Source organism: Eleginops maclovinus, chromosome 16 (assembly GCF_036324505.1).
Source record: "Eleginops maclovinus isolate JMC-PN-2008 ecotype Puerto Natales chromosome 16, JC_Emac_rtc_rv5, whole genome shotgun sequence".
NCBI lineage: Eukaryota > Metazoa > Chordata > Actinopteri > Perciformes > Eleginopidae > Eleginops > Eleginops maclovinus.
In genome coordinates this window covers 14,021,654-14,041,795 of record NC_086364.1, presented here as the reverse complement: position 1 = coordinate 14,041,795, position 20,142 = coordinate 14,021,654, and the positions used below count along the sequence as shown (strand labels likewise).

Sequence of the window (20,142 nt, the reverse complement as noted above, 5' to 3'; positions counted from 1 at the left end):
TAAAATACGCCAACCTGTGATATTAGTATTGCTGGGGTTTTTGAGTTACAGTGTGCAAGGTGAACATATTCATTTTAACAGCATGTGAAGACTAGTATATTACACCTTCAACCTTTTCCACTAATTTGCTATAGGTGAAATTGGTGGCATTGATGGAGGATGACCATTTAAAATACCAAATAATAAGAATACACGTTACTTTTCAAAGGTGCTATAACATTAAAAAAAAAACAAGACTTGCTACTGGTTCAGTGCACTATATGTCATGTTTTTTATTCCCAATTGCCCTGTCCAAACAACAAAATCCATTATAAGACCCGAATGGCCAGTCTTAGGCTTGTGTTGATACAGGCCTACAGGAATAAAAATTCATTTCTAACCCACCCTAAACACATTCTTGTCCTCGATTTCTTGGTGAAAAGATACATTGATGATAGTCGTCTAGAGACAGGAGGGATGATTTTATAACATATATAAATTCTACTGCTAACTACAACAGCATGAAACTTGTATTGTGCTTCCTAGCCATAACACTTTACAATTTGTTTCACGTAATTGAGGCAGTGCAGGCACTTGCATCTTTTCAACTTTAAGATTTAGTTATGTTATTTTGTTTCTGAAGTGATTATATTGCAAGTGTGGCAGAATGGATCCATTATTCATTACGTTTTAAATAATCATTAAACAGAAAATCCACTGATAACACTGCAGCTGTTTGCTTGATATCAACAGGATTTCCACCTTCTGACAGTCGTGTTGAAACATGTTTGCTGTTTTTTTCCAGGGGGGTTTTCTCACTTCTTATCTTAACTATCTTTCAGTAATATGTTTGGAACATTACTGGAAAATGAAACCAAATTACTTCTGATGGTTAGGGCAGTGCCATTCATTGACATGTGAGTGTGTGTGTGAATAGGTAGTTAAAAGCATCATTTTAAGGGAAATCATTTCATCATTAAAACTGTGAGAGCGCTAGACAGAAGACACAGCTAAATAAGGATCTCAACATTGTTATAAAATAATAAAGACCATTTAAACAGTGCAGACACACACTGCTATATAAAAGCAGCTGATGGGTGATGAAAGGCAAAGCAGGAATTGCTTTAGCAAGTGCATATAAGACCTTTGAATGTATTCAATTGAATCAATTTATCAGGTTATTCCTGTTAGTTATGGGATATTTTATAAAATAAAGGCCAATATTCCTCATTTTCCCTTCAACTACTTTATGAAATGGCCACATTTCTTTAGATGTTTTGCCACACTGCAAAAATATAAATTGTTGAAAATCTTTAGCTGATCGTTTGTAAACACTAAGCCTTATATCTGTTATCAGATTACGATAGTTATCAGTGGGGAAATAAACTGTGTTGGGAGCCTGAGGTAGCAGCTGACCTTACCTCCAGCTTAAGGTTTCTGTGTGCTAAAGCAAAATGGAAGAATGAAGAATGTGCAAATACTACTGATGCCTACGGTACTAATACAACATCTGCTCTTACAAATACTTCTACGACTATCAATAATAATAATAATAACAAGACTTCACAGCAATATTTAGCTTGTAGTATATGTAATGTGTCTTTTCTTTTAGGTCTGATACAAAGACATGCAATCAACACAAAGAGAAAAAATAGCAATGTATTTACAATTGACAAAGAATCACTTCTCTGTGTAAATAGCACTTATAAATATGATTTACATAACAAAATAAATATGTAAATTACCAATGTAGCTTGAGTTTTTTTTTCCTGTTAAAAAATATGTTACAGAATAAAATTACTATTAGTAATACCTTTCCTTCTCTGGTGTGATGCAAAATAGAGGTCCTTTAAAATCATTAATGAGGACATCATTAGATACAACACTATCATTATATTAAAAAGTGATCTCTATTGTGATATATAAGAAGGGAGTTACAATAGTGAACACTTGAAAGAACCTATACAAATACTCAAAAAATATACAATACACAATATTTGTCTCCCTTTAAATGTTCATTCCATTGATTTGAGGATTGTTAATGACTACTACTGACCCAATGTGTACCTGATGTTTCCGGTTTCAACTGTCTTGTGAAGATGTAGCCTCTGAAAAATAGCTAAAGATGAGATGTAATGGCATTGTGGTTTATGTATATCTAATGATAGACTGTTAGTGTTTCCAGGTTAGCACCACAATCAACCTCAGCAAACCACCAAACCACGCATTGTAGCATCTTCACAGCTGTAGAAACTGAACATATGCTAATTCGATTTTTAACACTGTCTCACATTACTTTAATCTTTTCTCTTAATCTATGATAATCACAAAAAGTATATAAAGTATATGGCATTGTCTGCATTTGGTTTGACTTATTAATCTGGCTACTTTCATTAAAAAAATAAAATATGATATGTATCTGTTTCCAGCTTTATTTTCAGCCTAACTATCAGGGTGTGTTAATTTAACTGTGTCTTATACCACAGGCTGATGACAGGAATGTAGGTTTATCTCTATCCTTCTATTTTTAAGACAAATAGTTTTTTCTGATCCAGTGCCTTCCTCACCTCATCATATGCCCCTTTGTCTGCCATGTTGTAGTTTTTGTGTAATGAGAAACTATTAAACAGTAATAAACAAAATAAAGACTTTATATACTCTATAGTGACTACTTAACAAAAACAGCATCCTTACGTCATTGTGGTGTTTCCTCTTTCTTCGTTAAACAATGACAAAATATAATCTATACGGTAGAATGAATATAATATAAAAAACAAAACATCAATGAGCATCCTTAAAACTGGATTACATTCGTGATATTTTTCTTTTTTCAAAGCAAAAGATAATTTAAAAGGAGAGTAGCAGAGAGTTGTTCCTTGTCTTGGTTTTGTGTTGCCCCGCCCCTGTGAAGGTGGAGTTGGAGGTATCAGACATGGTAGACGGGCCAAAGAGACCAGCCAGCCGTGGCTTAGCTTGGCGATGCTGTGTGTGTGTGTGTGTGTGTGTGTGTGTGTGTGTGTGTGTGTGTGTGTGTGTGTGTGTGTGTGTGTGTGTGTGTGTGTGTGTGTGTGTGTGTGTGTGTGTGTGTGTGTGTGTGTGTGTGTGTTTTTAGCTGCCGCTGCTGAGCATGCCCAGTAGCTTGCTGGGGTCCATGCCCTGCTGCTGAGCCATCTTCTGCACATCGAAGCCCATGTGCATGAGGAACTGAATGACGTTCATCTCTTGTCCTGTGAACTGGTCTCGGATGGTGGGGCAGGTGGGGTTGCAGTGCGGCCACGGGCAGCTGTCGATCAGATGCACGGGGCAGCCCTTGGGTGGAGCCTTGTTGTTCCTGTTGTCGTTGAGGCTGCGGTCCCAGCAGTGCAGAGCTCGTGGCAAAGAGGTACCTTTAACCTGAATGTCAATCCAGTAACTTGAACACAACACAAGAGGGCGCTGTCAGCTCACAAGTAGAAATGATCAAACACAAACTTTACTGTTCCCTTATACACTGGAAAGAGGTGGTTTGAAAATGTATACTTACTTTCTGGTGATAACTTCATGTGAAAGGCATGCTGGAGCAAACATAGCCCTGAAAAAAGGAATGAAGAAAATAAAACATTAACCAATTTGAATCCATGCAATGCTTAAATGATCTTCTTAAAAGCAGGAAAATGGTCTTACGGCACATCTTTGAGTGTGTTCCTCAGCTCAATGCCCAGATTTTGGATGTAGCGCCATTGGCCTTCCTGCACAGGCTGGCCTGTCAACTGAATGTTATCTACTGTCAACTGGGCCTCGTCAAACAGCCACTGGACAACAAAAACTGGGCCTGCACAGAGAGAATGGAAGAAGAAGATTAATATAGTTAATAGTGTGTATTTACAGTGCGGTTACATACAATACTATCAGTTTTTTCAATGTCAACCTGCATAAAAAACACATCATAAAATACTGCCAAATTCCTTTTAAGGATTTTTTGATCAGTCTTTCTTTATTGGTGCGTCTTAGCGTCCTGTTCAATGTTCAATAAAAGAATGTTAGAAACATCTTTATTCAACAAGCAATTCTATGTACTTTAACATTACTCATATCTGCTTATTATTGTGCCACACAAATATTTTGGGCTTGCATGTACAGAAGGTACATTTCACATAATACAGAATGAGACCCCAACCTTACTTTTTATCGATGGGAAGACTCTATATCCAAAGAAACAGTTCCACTCCTCTCCTTCATGGGTTTGCCTGCAACTCTCTGGAACCACTCCACCCCAGTACCTGATAGACAGGGGAGAAAGACAGATAGGACATGATGTCTAGGTTAGCAACCATACTGAAATAAGTCAATCTTACACATTCTTCAATGATAATATTACTTGCTCCCTTACTTTATGCCTCTCTTGATGGTTTCAGTGGGGGTACATGTGACGGCGTCCACGCAGTCCGTGCACTGGTACTGCTTGTTGTCCAGGAACCAGCCAGAATCAGAAAGGCCTCGCACTTGTATCCCAGTGTGCCCCAGGCCCTCCAGCAACTCCGCCACATGGTCCACGTTCAAAAGGACCCCAGTACCACCAGCACTGCACTCATAAATATGACATTGTGTTATTATTTCCTAAACAGAAATTTGACGTGTATAACATTTTCTATTTGAAATCCCAATATTCACACATGAGCTCACCTGCTTCCTGCTAATAGGAGGACTTTGGCGTTGTCCAGACCTTTGGTCAGCAGGTCCTTCACAACTTCCTGTATGATCAGTGAGCCCATGAAGGCATAGCCACCTACACACAACACAAAGAGATTAGCACTTTAGAATAACAATTCTCTCAAGGAGGGAAACATGTCATGCTTGTTTTGATGATTCATTTGTGTCTTACTCTGCTCTGTTTTGGCTGTAGCGCCGCTCCAAACATCACTGGAGCAGTACGGGATGAACCTGCGTAACCAACACAAAGTTAAAAGCTGCGGGGCCATAATTATAAATCAAGCTTTGATAAACACACAAACATGAATCAACTTACACCATGTTGGCATTCCACCAGTGAGGATTTTCCTCGGGCAGCGGAGACAGGATCCCTGTGCCTGCAGCAGAGACAGATCAACATGTATCATTAGCCATCCTGGCACTCCCAGACACATCCTCTTCTTCCTCATCATCATTACCACATGGATTACAGTTATTACACTGAAATGAGAGAGGGTGAGGCGTCTCTGTTCCTACAGCAGCGGGCGCCAGGTAGCCCTACACCGCAACTACATTATGACGGGGTGACAGATACTTCCGATCCTTTAAATTACTGGGACATTACGGTAACATTTTGCTACTTTTCATCATGTTGGGGGTCAGGACTTGCTACTCGCCAAAGGTGGAGTAACAGTGGTGCTTACAGCAGAGTAGTCGTTGAAATACAGACTAGCTGATGCTGACCTGTTTTAGTTTGGGGCCACTTGGATGAGCTCATCAATCTCCTCATGGTCTCGTATCGGCTGTCACAGTTCTCCTTGTTGAAGCAGTACCAGCCACCTGGGCAGAAAAAACACACACAAAAAAATACTTAGTCTACAATTTCTAATTATAAATATGGGTGTGAAAGGAGAAACTTAATGAAATTGGTTAAATTAATACTCACCCTCTAGGAATATCAACCACCGTCTGCTGCCTCGAGACTCTTTCAGGTAGTACCTACAAGAAAACAAAGAATATTTAATATAAACTGACGTGTCAATAGTGAAATACATGACACGAAGTTCCTCAAGGTTTATTTACCGCCCACATAATATATATTTAAACAACAGAAAGATACAACCACATTCCACAGTTGTGATATGGCACAATACCCACACTGTTTCTACCATCAGTGACCGTATCCAAGCATCCACATGATCAGGTTAATCTAGGCAACGATGTGTTGTTGATTCCTATCTCTCAAATGTGACAGACAGGAGCAAAAATGAAATTCAGGGAGAACAGAGAACAATGCGTTTTTGTGTGTTTATAGTTTATTCTCAGGAAACTGATATGGTGATCATACGGGCGATAAACAGTCCCCTATCCTTTGTTTGTGCAGATGCCAGGAGATGATGTTACTCATGTTTAATGCAACAATGGTAAGTAATCATAGTGTTATCACTTTGAGCTCATCCCATATCAACACATGACATTGATAAATCAAGGCTCCAGCCCATAGGAAGGAGAAGAGATATGATGACTTATTTGACGTATGTAGATGTAAAAAACGTTATCCCACACATCTCCAAGAAAATTCCCCTTAGATCCAACCTGGGTTAGTGATAGGCTTGTGCCAGGTTGTCTATTATAAGAAGTGCATACATGTTACAATATAGGATGTGTGCTGTATGTTATCAGCCCAGGAGAGGGCAATGCTAACATGATTCTCTCATACTGATGGATTTTCACTGACACATCATCCTTTTTTCAACAGGATTTTTTTTCAAATAAAAATACCAGATCACAGGACTTTCTAGTGTGTAGAGTAGCTTTAGCCACAGTTTCCAGATGTTACAAATGTGCTTCTGTGATTCTGACGGATCAGTATTCACCACACTTCACCAGTGAATAAACTCAAGGGATTGCCAAAAACATGTGAGTTAGTTTAAAAAAGCAGACTTGGCTGAAGTTCTGAGCTGTATGCCCAGACTCTGAATCACACTTTGGCTGCAAAGAATAGCTTGTACTAGTTATTAATGTAGGCTGAGGACAATATACTCTACTCACTACTTCCAACAACAACAATGTGACGGCAGTCCAGGTCAACCGACTCACTGCAACAAGTGCAACTGTGAATTATTTTCTCATTGCATTCTTGTTAATCTGTCATACATGTGACACAATACCTCTCTGAATAATACTGTTAGCAGCTGATGGATAAGCATCTCAACTGACTGACAAGTGACTGAAACACCATCTGCCAGTAACCATCCCTAGCTGCGTCTCTAAAGAGTTAAGAGCTTTACTGCGCTAACAGACCTCTCTTTCCACCAGGCACTTTCAGGTTTTAGGAATTAGACATAATAGTAAATCCATGAAGAGAACTGTATAGAAAAACCCTTTTTATTCCAGTCTGCCCATCACTGGACAGGTCCCAGGTGCATCCTGATGCATCAGATCCTCCGGATACGGAAGAAACATTAACAGTAAAGCTTTTATATAATACTTACCAATAATAATGCCTATATAACAATTCAGCAATGCTTTTCTATATCAATAGTAAATTAGGGGCATGTCATTGTGTAACAGTTTGTATGTTTTAGAACTCTTTTCTTGTGATGCAGAATAATACATTGGCACTTTGAGTCATGTAAGAAGCAGAATATGATTAATTATACCTTTTACACCTGCCTTTTCTTTGATTTACCCCCTCCTTCCATAACTACATTTGTCAGTATTACATTTATAAAAAAATCTCTTGGAATTTTTAGCTCCTAATTTGACTTCCATGAAATTCAACATAAAAGAGTGTCTATATATGATAAAGCATCATAATAGCAATATAAGAGGCAGTGCATCTGTTTGAGACGCTTTTAGTGTCATCCTGCTTTCATATGGAGATATCATACAGGCTTTGTTGCTGCGAAATAGACTTCTGCTGAAAAACAATAGATATCATCGCAACAATTTTTACTGATATACCCCATGGACCAATGATGACCAAACACTACAAGGAACCATTGACATCAAATTGAACAGTAGCCAGGTAGACAAGACATAGGCCTACTGTCAAACGGCTACAAAAAAAGTGCATACTTCTCAAAACATTTCAGACGTATGCACACAGGTTGCTACCATTAGAGAGAGACGGGCAAAGATATATGGGCGGGGGTCTGAAAAAGTTTAATCTAAACTTTCTGCAGAGCAAATCCTGCATTCTAATTTGAAGCAAAGGAAATGAAGCATAGGCCATGTGGCTATCCGCAAATTTCACGCTTCACTGACACAAAGCAGCTGTTTATATCACCCCGTTATTCTGTCCTGGGACACTGCTCTGTTTTATAAATCCTTCCATTTATTTTGTTTATTTTTTTCATTTTGTAATTCTTGTTCAAGTTTTAAATGTTTTACGAATGGAAAAAAAAAACGATTTTACACAGTAGCAATAAACCAGCGTGGAAAAGGAGAGCTTCAGTGCGCGCACACTCCGCCTCAGGCCAGATGCATGGGTTACTTCGGGTAGCAGGACGCCCTGCTGAAGTCAAATTACTATTCATTCTAGCTCCAGGGTGCACACCTGACCCTGCTCTGACCTGCCGGTGATCAATTCACATGGGAATCATGATCGATCACACTGTGTATTATCAGTTGGTACATACCCTGCAGGACTCCCATCGTTGCAGGTGACTGTTGTATTCTCCAAAAAGTTGAGCTTCATGTCGTAGTCAAGCTTCTGCGCCGAACACGGGTAGAGGGACTGCGCAAGGTTCTTCACCTGGGTCATGAAGTTATCCATGTTCTCCTCCACGGCGGTGAAATCAAGAGGGAAGCTCTCCGTGGTGTCCCCCCGGTCCGCCCGTGTGGGAGGAGGCGAACGGCGTGGTTGTGGGTTGCGGCCACCCCTGAACCTCCGTGCGCAAAGAGCTCCGGACTGCATCAGCACCAGCAGCAGCACTGATGAAACCATTCTGATTGCTGTCATCTTATCCCGGTGTTAAATGTCCAAATGCAATGTCTCGTCAGGGAATCTCAAACGTTTACTGACGGAGCTGAGAAACTACGCACGGTTTAAAATACGCCACAACTCTTTTCATCAACTCCAAGAAACGGTTAAATTTTACGTTAACTGAAGTAGTTTCAGATCAATCACAGTCATCAACTGAATTATCTGGATATATTTCAAACTTTAAAAGAGCCTACAAATATGTGCCCATCTATCTAGTACTACTCAAGCGCTGCTGGACCAAGCGCACAAGCTTGAACGACAACACTCGTGCCATGCTCTTGTATTTTATTCAAACTTTCCCCCCTTGTGTGTCCGGCCAGCCAATCGCAGGCGCGGGGAAGGACTCAGGGCATGATCAAGCGTGGCAGACTACCCCCCTTTTTTAATTTATAGAGGGGAAAAAATGTCCATGCGTTGGTTCTTTTGATCCGCGATGTTTTATTTGATGTGGTGGTTTTTATTGGCCTTGAAATGCCCATTTCCCCTTCCACCACAAATTTATGAAGTGAGAATACGCATCTTGTTACACACTTGCCTGAAAATCAAGTGGGGAAAAACAAGAGTTGTGCTGAGTTCCAATACTATTTTACTGAGAAATGAAATAATAATCCCAACAGACTTTACCTACTAAATAACGTAATATTATTATTGTTTCATTTATTTTATAGGGCATATAAATGCATCAAAGATTCCTCCACCTTAAAAAAAACAAAAAACAGCTTCCACCTTAAAAGGAATTCTGACTAGTTGAGTTGCTCATGTTTTCTTAAGGTTTAGAAAAAGGGACTTGGACACTTGTTTTTTCTTTTTTTTATCCAGACTGGGCCTCCAGAGATCAAAGTAACCATCACTCTTTCTCCCCCTTCTCCTCGCCTCCTCCCTCCCACTTCAGTCTCTTCCAAACTTTCCTAGTCTACTGTATATTTTAAGTCGAGCAGAGCATCCTGATGGGGAGCCAGCTTTTTAACACAGGAATGCCTTGTTACGGTTGAGGTAGGCTTCCCTTGAACAACCTCTCATTTTAAGGACACATTTAAGTTAAAAGAGTAGCCCGCAGTGATTGCATAAGAATAACAGTGATTACTCATCACTGTGACACTTTGTGGTGACTTTTGTCTTTGATTGAGCTCATTCTTCCCATGTAAGACAGACTGACTTTTTGAATAAGTGTAGTTATAATGGACTGGGCATTTAAAATCTACCTGCAAATATATAAAAGCAAGGATGTGCTGACTCTAGAGCAGTTTAAGGGGGATTTTTCTTATCTTTTGTCATATGTTTCTCGGAGCCTTGGTAAAGTTGCTGTCATACACAGACGAGTAGCTTTTTGATAATGTCTTATTGTGTCGGACTCAGTTTTGGCAGTGAGATTGGAAAGAGCCCTGGGGCCTAATATGGGAGTAGCACTGTTTATTCAGATATCTATTGTGAGCTGTCTGTAAGAAACATCCACAAATCATCCAGAAAGAACAAATTTGGACTTTGTTAAACCTGCTCACGTATGTTGTCAGCAAAACAACATAAAACAGTTTCACAACCTCTTAGAAAAAGTTCCTCTTGGCCCGTGGTGAATCAGTGTGCCTAAAGGGTGCAAACTGTTCTGAGCCAGGTAAGATGGATATGAAGTCAGCAGCAGGACCGATGGTATTCATTGGGAACTTCAAACAGATGCTCGTATAGATTAAAACATGTGGTAGGGCCAAGGAGGAGAGGCTCTGTCACAGATTGAGTCTAGTCACTTTGACCCATACCTCCCTGTTTTATCACACGTCATCCCCAAAAATGTAACCCTAAAATCACTCGCAGATGGACGTTGGCCTCTGACACACACGCTACCATGAAGAGATGCCCCGGCGGTGTGTGGAAACGTCCACCGACCCAATGAGTGTGAGCCGCAGATGCCCGCGCTTTGACTGAACTTGATGTGTAGATTCTGTGTTACATTTCCCATACAGTATCAGGCAGGAGACAGAAACACTGGTCAGCCTTGCTACTGTTGGTGCACAGTGGTTTGTTCTCTACTGTGCACCTTGTTTGAACTCCAAGTGCTAAGCCCTTCTGGCTTGCACTGGTAATTCTCTCTCTCTCCCTTTTTCTTTGCCTCCCATCATTTGTGTGGAGCGCAGACACAAATTTAACCATGCCAGTACAAATGGATTAATCCTAGAATTAGGTCACTTGAAAATGACCCAGCTGTTCTGATGGCAGTCCCTCAGAAGTGCCCATGTAGCCCCCACCCTGACTCCAGGCCTCCTGTGAAAGTCAAAGCCTGTCTTTCATCTCCGATCAGTTGCATGTGCCCTCACAGATCCACAGGTTTTACTGCTTAAGTCTGGGCTGGCAGCATTGATCATGTGACCGTTGCCTGCCTAGCGTTTAGACACATCATAGCTCTGGGAGCGCTCTTTCTGTCTCCACAGCCTGCCAGTTCTGCTCACACATCCCCATCGTCCGTCTCCCAGTGCCTGTTAGTTTTGATTTGCACATGCTGTTGTCGAGGGTCCATCCGTGATCATCAAATCCTGCTAGTTGGAACTGTTAGGTCAGGTTACATCAAAGAGATCAGGAGGGATCAGCCTCTTGAAAGGGACAGGCTCTGGCTCATATCATCAGAAACAGGTGGAGGTCCTCATTGGAAGAACAAAGGAGAGATCACCATCTATAAAACTTTTATATTTCATAGAAAACTTTCTTTAAATTCCCTTACATTGCCACCCCTCTCCTTCACAGAACGTTAGCACTAGTCAGCACCAGCATAAAACACAAGATATCAGGTTAGGGATTGTGGGACTCAACCGCAGCACTAAATCCCATGAAGGTCACAACAGCAAAGCCTGAGACTTAGTGGTATTATGCCACAAAGTGTTTAAGTGTTGAAATCTGTTAAAAACCAGGAGAAAAAAGGGAACTGGAAATGCATGGAATACGACTCAGGTGTTCTGAATTAGTTGAAAAGTTGTTGAAAACTTCAGAGGTTTTGTGTATATTGTAGTGATTTCTCCTGTGGCATTTATCTTTTCCTTTTTTTTAAGGCAGCAGGTTTTGACATTTTTTGCATTGCTTGTCTCAGGAGTAGATTCAATATTGTAGATATTTTTCATGCAAAAGTAAAGCTGTTTGTCTGCATTATTTGGAAGACAGCCTCATTAACAGGTTAATCTGACTTTAATGTTAGAGAGCTGTGACATTTTCGACTATCCTCCCCTGTCAAAGCAATTTAGCTTCTGTTCTGTGTCACCTTGAGGCAAACCTTCAGAAGCAGGTCCCCTTAATTTCAGGTTGGAACTATTGTTTAAACTCCAAAACAAACATGTACAGAGGTTTTGGGTGTGAACACACTGTAGAGTTCCTTTCATGTGCCCCCACCACATGTTCCTGATATTACCCAGAGAATCTGTAAACAACCTTGATCCTGACTTAAGTCAAGAGGTGCCATCTAAGATGTGGATGTAAATGGGGAGTAAGAGAGAATAAGAGAGGCAGGAGACATCTGTCGAGCAGGCTCTCATTTCGTAAGAGGAGGCTGTGTATTGGTTACAGATGATGCCCTGTTTGATAAAAATGAACTCTTTCAAGATAGGACAACTTACATTAGGGGTCTCTCTGGCACCAAGGGGTAATCAAATAGTTCAGCTGACAGGTCAGCTGTTTGTTGTTGATCTTTCACCTGAATGATGGTCACAAAATAGCTGCTGTTGCCTGTAAACAGTTCGGTCTTGTCATTCATACTAAGCAAGATGGATGTGTGTGTGTGTGTGTGTGTGTGTGTGTGTGTGTGTGTGTGTGTGTGTGTGTGTGTGTGTGTGTGTGTGTGTGTGTGTGTGTGTGTGTGTGTGTGTGTGTGTGAGGTTGGGGGTGCATGCATGTTTTCCTGCATTTGTGTAGGAATGTGTTGTTGTACAGGAGATTCAGTGAAGTCAAACGAACCTCCTTAGAGGTAACGGTGCGCGAGGGTTCGGCCTTCCTGTGGAGGCTTTTTCCATCCATGCCTCGAGGCTGAATCACCCTTTGCGATGCCCTCTGCCAGGTAGCGACTGAGCATGGAGCAGAGACCAATTACCATTGGAAACCTGCTATTATTATCATCAGAGAGGCGGCAGCCCTCCTTACCATGCGCCTATTCTCATCCCCAGCGAGACAGGATGAGAATCAGGTCCTTTTGTCTCGGAAATGTTTATTTATGCCACTGAATTGCCAAAGGACATGGAAAAGCCCTTATTACAGGTCATGACAGTAGAGCCACAACACATGATTCATTTTCTGTCCTTTAACCTAGTTGTCTCTATGGGGAAATACTTTTGAAGTCCACACCCTGCTGTAAAACATGGTCCTTATTCAATTATGTGAGAGCTGCATTTGAAACTGTTTTCTGAATCTACATAAAAAGAATAAAGGATTTTCATTAAACATTTCTGTTTTATGCAAAATACAGATACAAAAAAGAAAAATTATGGAGATGAAATTTAAATTGATGTTCGGTCTAAAATCCTGGGATCAGTTTTTCAAACAGGGTTTAAGATTTGTTCTAAACTAATGGCAAATGTGTTGGAATTATCAACTAAAAAATGGCATAGTCTTGGACTAGTAATAATCCCTGTCCGGGAACTAGGCCCATAATGTTGTGAGTACACGGTATTCACTTCCATCCACCGAGCCACTGGGACACTATTAGCACATGGCACAGGCCTTATTATTTTTGACACTCTCTTAACACCAAGCAGCCACTTTCTTTTATCCTCTCAGCAAGAAGATGAGACTACTGTAATCGAAGAAGACATTGATCAGTGCCAGCCTCTTGGCCTGGCCTGGTACCTGCTTTGATGTCATATTTTGGTGTATAGTGGGCTGTGGCCCATGCCAAGAGCACCCATCGACGCCAACTGTCTGACAGGCTTGCCTTTCATCAGAATGACATCACTGTTCTACTTGATTTTTTCCAAAGGCTCTTCCAGGCATGGGAATTTTCTCCTAGGATTCTGAAATCATCATCCCACGCCTTTACACCCTTAGTCTCAAAATAAAAGAAACACACATCTGAGACACACATAAGCTTGTGTGGCATACATACAGAAAGTAATTGTACAGTTACTGTTAGCGGCGTGAGTTAGTTGCCCCAAGATTTTGCCAAGCATTTCTGAAGACTCTTTAATATAGTGTACTTTGAGATGCTAGGGAAATAGATGAAGCTTTGCACTCCCTGATTTTCTGTCCAAAGGGGAAGAGAGGCAGAAGTGATAGATTACAAGGTTGAATCTGAAGTGTTTGCTTTCGGAAGAAACTGAGGAAACTGCTGTGTGTGGTGGATATTTATATTCAACTTCTCTGGCTGGCAGTATTACCATTCTGCCCAGCGTCGGCTTAACAAGAGCGCTTTCAGTTTTCACCTGTAGGTCAGGAGCAGACGTCCTCCCCACATCACACAGACTCTGCTGTGGATGCCCCAAGCATCATGAGGTGTGTGCGGCCCCTGACCGTCCTTTCTCCGACTGGAAACTAGAGTTATGGATTTCAGAGAGGAAAAAAAAAAATGTTCAAAGGATTAGAGAGTGTGTTTGTTTTTTCTCAGAAGAAAGGATGTAGAGAATGACGCTACATAACTCATGTTGCTGCACTGCTCTTTGATGTATTCAGGTGCATACAGCACATATCCGCTTACAAACAACATTTGGTATAATTATCACTGCGAATTAATTAGAAACATTGACTTAGATACATTAAAGTGGATTTAACCAAAGTAAAATAGAGACTTCTTAAGTACCACCTAAGCCATTGAAATCTGGGTGTCTTCCCACAAAGATCTCCTATTTGCTCCTGAGGTCACCTGTGGTCGGCCGGTGGAAACAGTTTTCCAAACAAGGTAACGTATCTGTTTGGAAATATGCGACACCCACTTCCCTTTCTCTTGCGGCAGGAAGAAGGTGGTCATTTATGGGATGAAGAAGGTGTTACTCAGGCTTTACTCACAAAGGGTGCATAAAGAGCCGTCACCGGGACACATCATCTTGTTTTTGTGATGAATAATGAGCAGATTACTACCAGCACCTTCGCTATGTATATCTGGTTTTGATCTGTTAATAATTTCCATCACAGGAATCAGGGTAAGGGGGCTCTTCTTGGACACTCTTCTAAAAAGGGGAGAGAGGGCAATAAATGTGAACTATATATAGGTTATTATTAGTCAATCTATGAGTGTTTTTTTCTTCCCTGTAGGTCTGAAACTTAGAAAGTTATGAATGAAAATAAAGAAAAAGTAGAACTAAATACTACCATTGAGTAATATTCCTAAAGTAAGGAATACGAAAACAATTAAGCCGGGATAATAAAATGAAATTCCATCAAAGCGAATGCTCTCACATCTGGAGGACAGGTGTCAGCCTAATTCACATGAGTCAGAACTTTCTCTTTAATTTACTTATTTAAGAGTCCACAAAAGTGAAAGGGAGATGTGTACTTCTGGATTTGATACGGGACAATGTTAAATTTTTAGGAAACCTAAAAGGCATGGTTATCCCTCTAAAATGAAAGCATGTTGGGCAGGTAGACGAGAGGACAACTGTAACGTGTCTGAAGCGTAACCTGTTCTGCGGCCCTAGCTTTGAAACCAGATGAAGATCGGCTGCAGCCCTGAAGTCATTACACCTTCAAAGGTAATTAACACATGGCTTTTGTTTGGGCCCGATGAGCCCCAGATTATGTAGGTACAGATGGTCAGGGGGGCTGGACGACAGATACCTAGAGCAAGGTGTGCTTGGATGTGCTTTCATGTCAGCAGGAAGTGCTTGACCCCTGGCCCCCTCATGACCTCAAATCTAGGCTGTCAACGCCACTTCCCTGAGTGCCCTGTAAAGATTAACATGTGGACAGATACAGGGGGCCTTCGGACCCCTGCGCGATGAGCAAGAGGACCTAGCTGGCATCTCTGCAGAGATTCACCTTTTGCCCATTATGCTAATATAAAAGGTTAGGATAAATCGCAGCACTTTCTCCTCTTGCCATCAGAAGAAAGGAGGTCTTGCTTTGACATTAGAGCATTAGAAACCCTGTGATTTCTATCGTACAGATACTACAGTGACCTGTGTGGCATCATATAGATCATGTAAGTTATTATTCTGATACCATCATAGTTTTTATAGGTTATAAATTCAGTTTTATAAGCGACATTTCAATCTCTGAAAACAGATATTTGCATTTAAATCTATCATGTTTGAACAGGCTAGGTAAACCGTCCATGTGGAGGGCAAAATGGGCAAAACACATTTGCCCAAATGCAGTCTTAATACCCAATGGGTAACACCATAACACAGTTGTACTTTATTACCTTGTAACCGGGGGAAAGTATGATGGGAACTGAAGATCCACTGGTTCAAGTCCTCGAATGGACCAACAACAGAGAGTGGACTGTGACCTGAAGAGCTGCCAGTTTGCCTCATAGACATTGCCAAAGTTTCCTTGAGCAATCCAATGGACCCCCACACTGCTCCCAGAGTGCTTCATAGTAGCTGCCAACTGCTTCTACTAATGGGATGGGTTGAAATCAGAGACTTCACTCCGTGGGCTCTGCCTTTTACATGTTTATTGATATAAAGTTGATTTCGAATCCTCCAATTCGTACTGTAAAGGAGGTCTTGGTCCAGATATCCACTGGTGGTGTATAGTTTACAGGTGCTTGGTGGTAGAGACAGACTAGTTCTATTCTAGTTTGCAGTTTTATGGCCTAAGCAAAGTTTATTGTACAGTGAAGAGAGTTGTATGAATCGTGCCGTGTATTTCTCAGCTAGAAAACAAGTCCATGTTATAAATTAGGGGTAATGAGGTCATTTCATTGTGTAAAAGCAACCTTTTCACCCACCCTCATTGTTGATGGTGCAAGGATTCTTCTGCTTGGAAATGTTAGTTTGTCTGAGTAATACTTATCTCAGGGAAGATACATGTCTTGGGCAAATGGATACTTTGACGCTAATTAGATAATCATGTAAATGCACAGGAAAGTGTTTCAGATCAGCTTCCAGTAAACCATACTCAACATATTGTAGGTTGGACAGCTCCAGATTGTTCCTGCAAGCATCAAACACACATGCAGAGCCACATATACACAGGCACAGTGATCCCTACAGTTTAATATGAATTATCTCAAGCAGACACTTGGATCTGTGGGTCAGCAGTCTGTCTCAGGAGAGTGTTTGATGCTTGCGTTTTATTGTTCCAGAAGGTCAAGATCTTCAAAGCTCTCCTTCTGTTCTCCACAGGGCACCCGGGCAGCAGCTGTCGGAATACACTCGGCTTTGTGTTTTTATATGAGAGAAGAAGTTGGTCAAGCCCACTCTCACAGAAATGTTTTTACTGGGGGGTAGGTACTCAGGGGACACCATAATATTGTTGTTCTGCCCTTTTGTGCCGGAGAGCCGGGAGCGTGTGAATCCTGTTGAATGGGACGTCACCTCTCCCGGGTCTGACGCTGATCAAATAGCATTTTTGGAATGATTCAGCAGTATCCTTATGTTCGTTAATCAATGTGTATGTGTGTGAATTGTTACGGACAAAAGAGAACACCACTTGTGATTTAGATCAAATGTCTTCCCTCTTGTGCTCCTATAATGCACTGCATACGAGCTTATACACTAAAGCAACACCCAAGTACAACCAATGTTATTTTGGCAGGTTTACACAGCAGATAATCTGACCTGTCTATGCTCTTTTCAAACCCAACCAAAATATACAAGACTTTTTCTTATCATATAATTTGCTCTCATAAAAGTTATCTGCTCTTTTCTGTATGAAATTACTTGGAAGTTGATATCTTTAATTTGATATTTTCAATGCTACAAATAACTTAACACATTAATAATCGTGGATACTTTAAGGATAAACAAGCCTCTTGGAAAACTCAACTTGACTTTTAAGGAATGATATTATTTAACCTGACAAGAATAAAGGCTCATCTGAAAATTAAATCAAAGCGTGAGAGAACTACTAACGGCCCTTATAGCCACATATTTTCAGCTCGACATCCTGACACAGAATGCAGTCAATAAAAGGAGTGTTAATGCTTAGGATGACTGTCAAATGAAAAGAATATGGGGTTAGAGCTTTCTTCAAGCCCCACACCAGTGACAAAGCAAACCTAAAACTTGCAATTGATGTTTACACTTTGGTTTTTAAATGTGTGCGATCAGTTCACAAGTGGACAGCGCTTAAAAAAAGAGTAAATTATCACTAAGAAACATTGTTATCTGGTCACTCAAACCATTTGCCAAGGTGGTCTGGAATGCAATTGACCACATTTGTGTTGTTGTGTAAACATTATTGCATCCTACCGCATTTCAAAACAAAGACACCCTCCTTAATTTCCTCCATTTTCTCATTTCAAGTTAGTTCTCAAATCATGTGATCTGGTGTATCCACAATGTCTGGACAGTTTTAAAGGATCCCATAGAGATACATTAGGAGTGCTTCAAACGTTTTGGGTAACCGACCCAGTCTTTTTTTTAGATGTGGAAATGATTTAGATGTGTAATTGCAGGTGCGAAGGGTTTATTTGAAGTGAGACTTGATCACATTTGTACAGAAGCTACCTCTCATCCACTTCCATAACATTACAGCACATATTTAATTGTATTTTATTATTCCAAGTACTTTGCAATAGTATACTGCATGAAGTTTTTTGGTATATCCACATTTCATGTAAATTATTTTCTACGTCTTAAAGTATGATAGTTTCAATTGTTTTTATGAAATGTTTTGTCATTTTTTTCTTAGTTTTCATCTTATTTAACTATGTTTATGTATGCGCCATGTACACTAAGACACATTTCTCATATGTGAAATTCTGATTCTGGTCACAACTTTGCACTGCAATTATGAGGCGATACATTCAAACAGCAGGTGTGGATTAAAAGCTGCCCTTTTGTGATTGGATCACCTGAAGAAGTTTGTTAATATCAGGTGCCCACAGGGTCTAAGAGTCAATGTTTTAGATTGTTCACAGAGTCAGTGGCCCCCATCAGCAAGGAAACTCAAAGCCAACAAGGAAGCAGTGATAAGACCTGGATGGTGTAGCCTGTTGTAGAATAGTTCACACACTGTTTCTCTGACCTCCTGAACCTTCCAGCTGACCACCCTGAAATGCTGACTTTTCTTACGCACGCTGTGATGCTGCTCCACCCGTGCACCCTTCTCTCTTGACAGGATGTCCATGAAAGACTCCCTCTAGCCCCCCTCCACCTGTTTTCACACCCAGCGCGCCGAAGAGGCTCCTTTTCATGCCGTTGCTATGCATTTGAAGTGTCCAGTTGCTGAACACATACACCCAAGATGGTCTGTGGTTTGTGCCTTTGATAGCTGGAATGCTGTTTTGTATTTTCTTACACAGCTACAGGTCTAAATGCACCAAACCCTAAGCCAATTTATTTTCCAGTTTTACAGAATAAGAGTGGCTCTGTATAGCCGTGCTTCTCATCAAATGTTTTCACTTAACCTACTGTAATTCACCAAGTTTTGCTTAATTGCAATTCAAATTGAGTTAATGAAAGCCACCTACTCCACAGTATGTCAGTAGTTTGTCAAAACTACTGTGGATAATTCCCACTCTACAGTAATGGAGCAGTTTGTGTTCCCCCTGAGAGCCATTGTAAAATCAATTGAATCACTTTGCCACATTTCTGCGATCTGCAATTCCTAACATTCTCCAGACTTTTTAGTTTTTACAATGCCAAGAACTTAGACACAGATCACATGCATGCAAATGGTACAGGAAATTTGGATCAATTTATTAAATTATCTTTGCAGCATCAACAAACTTTTAAATACACACTAGCCAAGCAGCTTTTGGACCTTTGTTATTTCATGGCATCTGTAGCAAGGCAGTGAACTTGATGGAGAGTGAGACACAGTAGCAGGAAGGGGTTAGTGCTCAAACAAAATGCTGTCACTTTGATAATTTCCTACTGGTCTTTGATCTTGGTAGTCTTGAAAGGGCCGATAATGATGTTTAATTGATTATGTAAAATGAACAAGCTTGGTTTGCTCTCAAATCATTCATTCCTCCCCTTTCGTGTGTGCTCTCTCCAAAAGAAGATCGTTTGCATGCCATTTTGCCCCTTTCCTTTCTTCTTCTAAAACAAATAAAGACGTCAAACATCAAAGCTGTTCCTGGTTAATAAAAGAAGACCTCAGATATTTTCCATTATGTTTGACATGGTTTTGGGTTTCGCCAACCAGAGAAATAACAACAGGACGAAATAAAAATGACGCTTTTTTTTTGTTGTTACTCCATTTCTGTGTTACAGAGGTTAAGCAGACCAAACTCGATCCTTTTCTTTGATGTTGTTGGCTATAATTATTCAAAGGTAGCCTTTCTCTCTTGTGCTTTTCTTCTGAGACACAAGTCCCCCAACCGATCTCGACAACACACTCCACTCTCGCTTCTTACTGTCCCTTTCCACCCTCCTGATTATGATATCCAGAGTTCCCGGCTAAAACAACAGTCTGTCAGAGGATCACTTTCC

General features: G+C 40.7%; 1 protein-coding gene across 1 annotated transcript; it reads right to left on the bottom strand.

Moving 5' to 3' along the window:
- Positions 1-1,618: 1,618 nt before the first annotated feature.
- notum1a (notum, palmitoleoyl-protein carboxylesterase a) lies at positions 1,619-8,875 on the bottom strand. Its single transcript, XM_063902992.1, has 11 exons — positions 8,292-8,875; positions 5,594-5,646; positions 5,392-5,487; positions 4,985-5,045; positions 4,841-4,899; positions 4,642-4,744; positions 4,349-4,540; positions 4,141-4,238; positions 3,643-3,790; positions 3,503-3,550; positions 1,619-3,391 (listed from the first exon to the last, which is right to left on the bottom strand). The coding sequence occupies exons 1-11, from the start codon at positions 8,612-8,614 to the stop codon at positions 3,088-3,090; spliced, it is 1,485 nt and encodes a 494-aa protein (XP_063759062.1). The 5' UTR covers positions 8,615-8,875; the 3' UTR covers positions 1,619-3,087.
- Between the last annotated feature and the right edge of the window lie 11,267 nt (positions 8,876-20,142).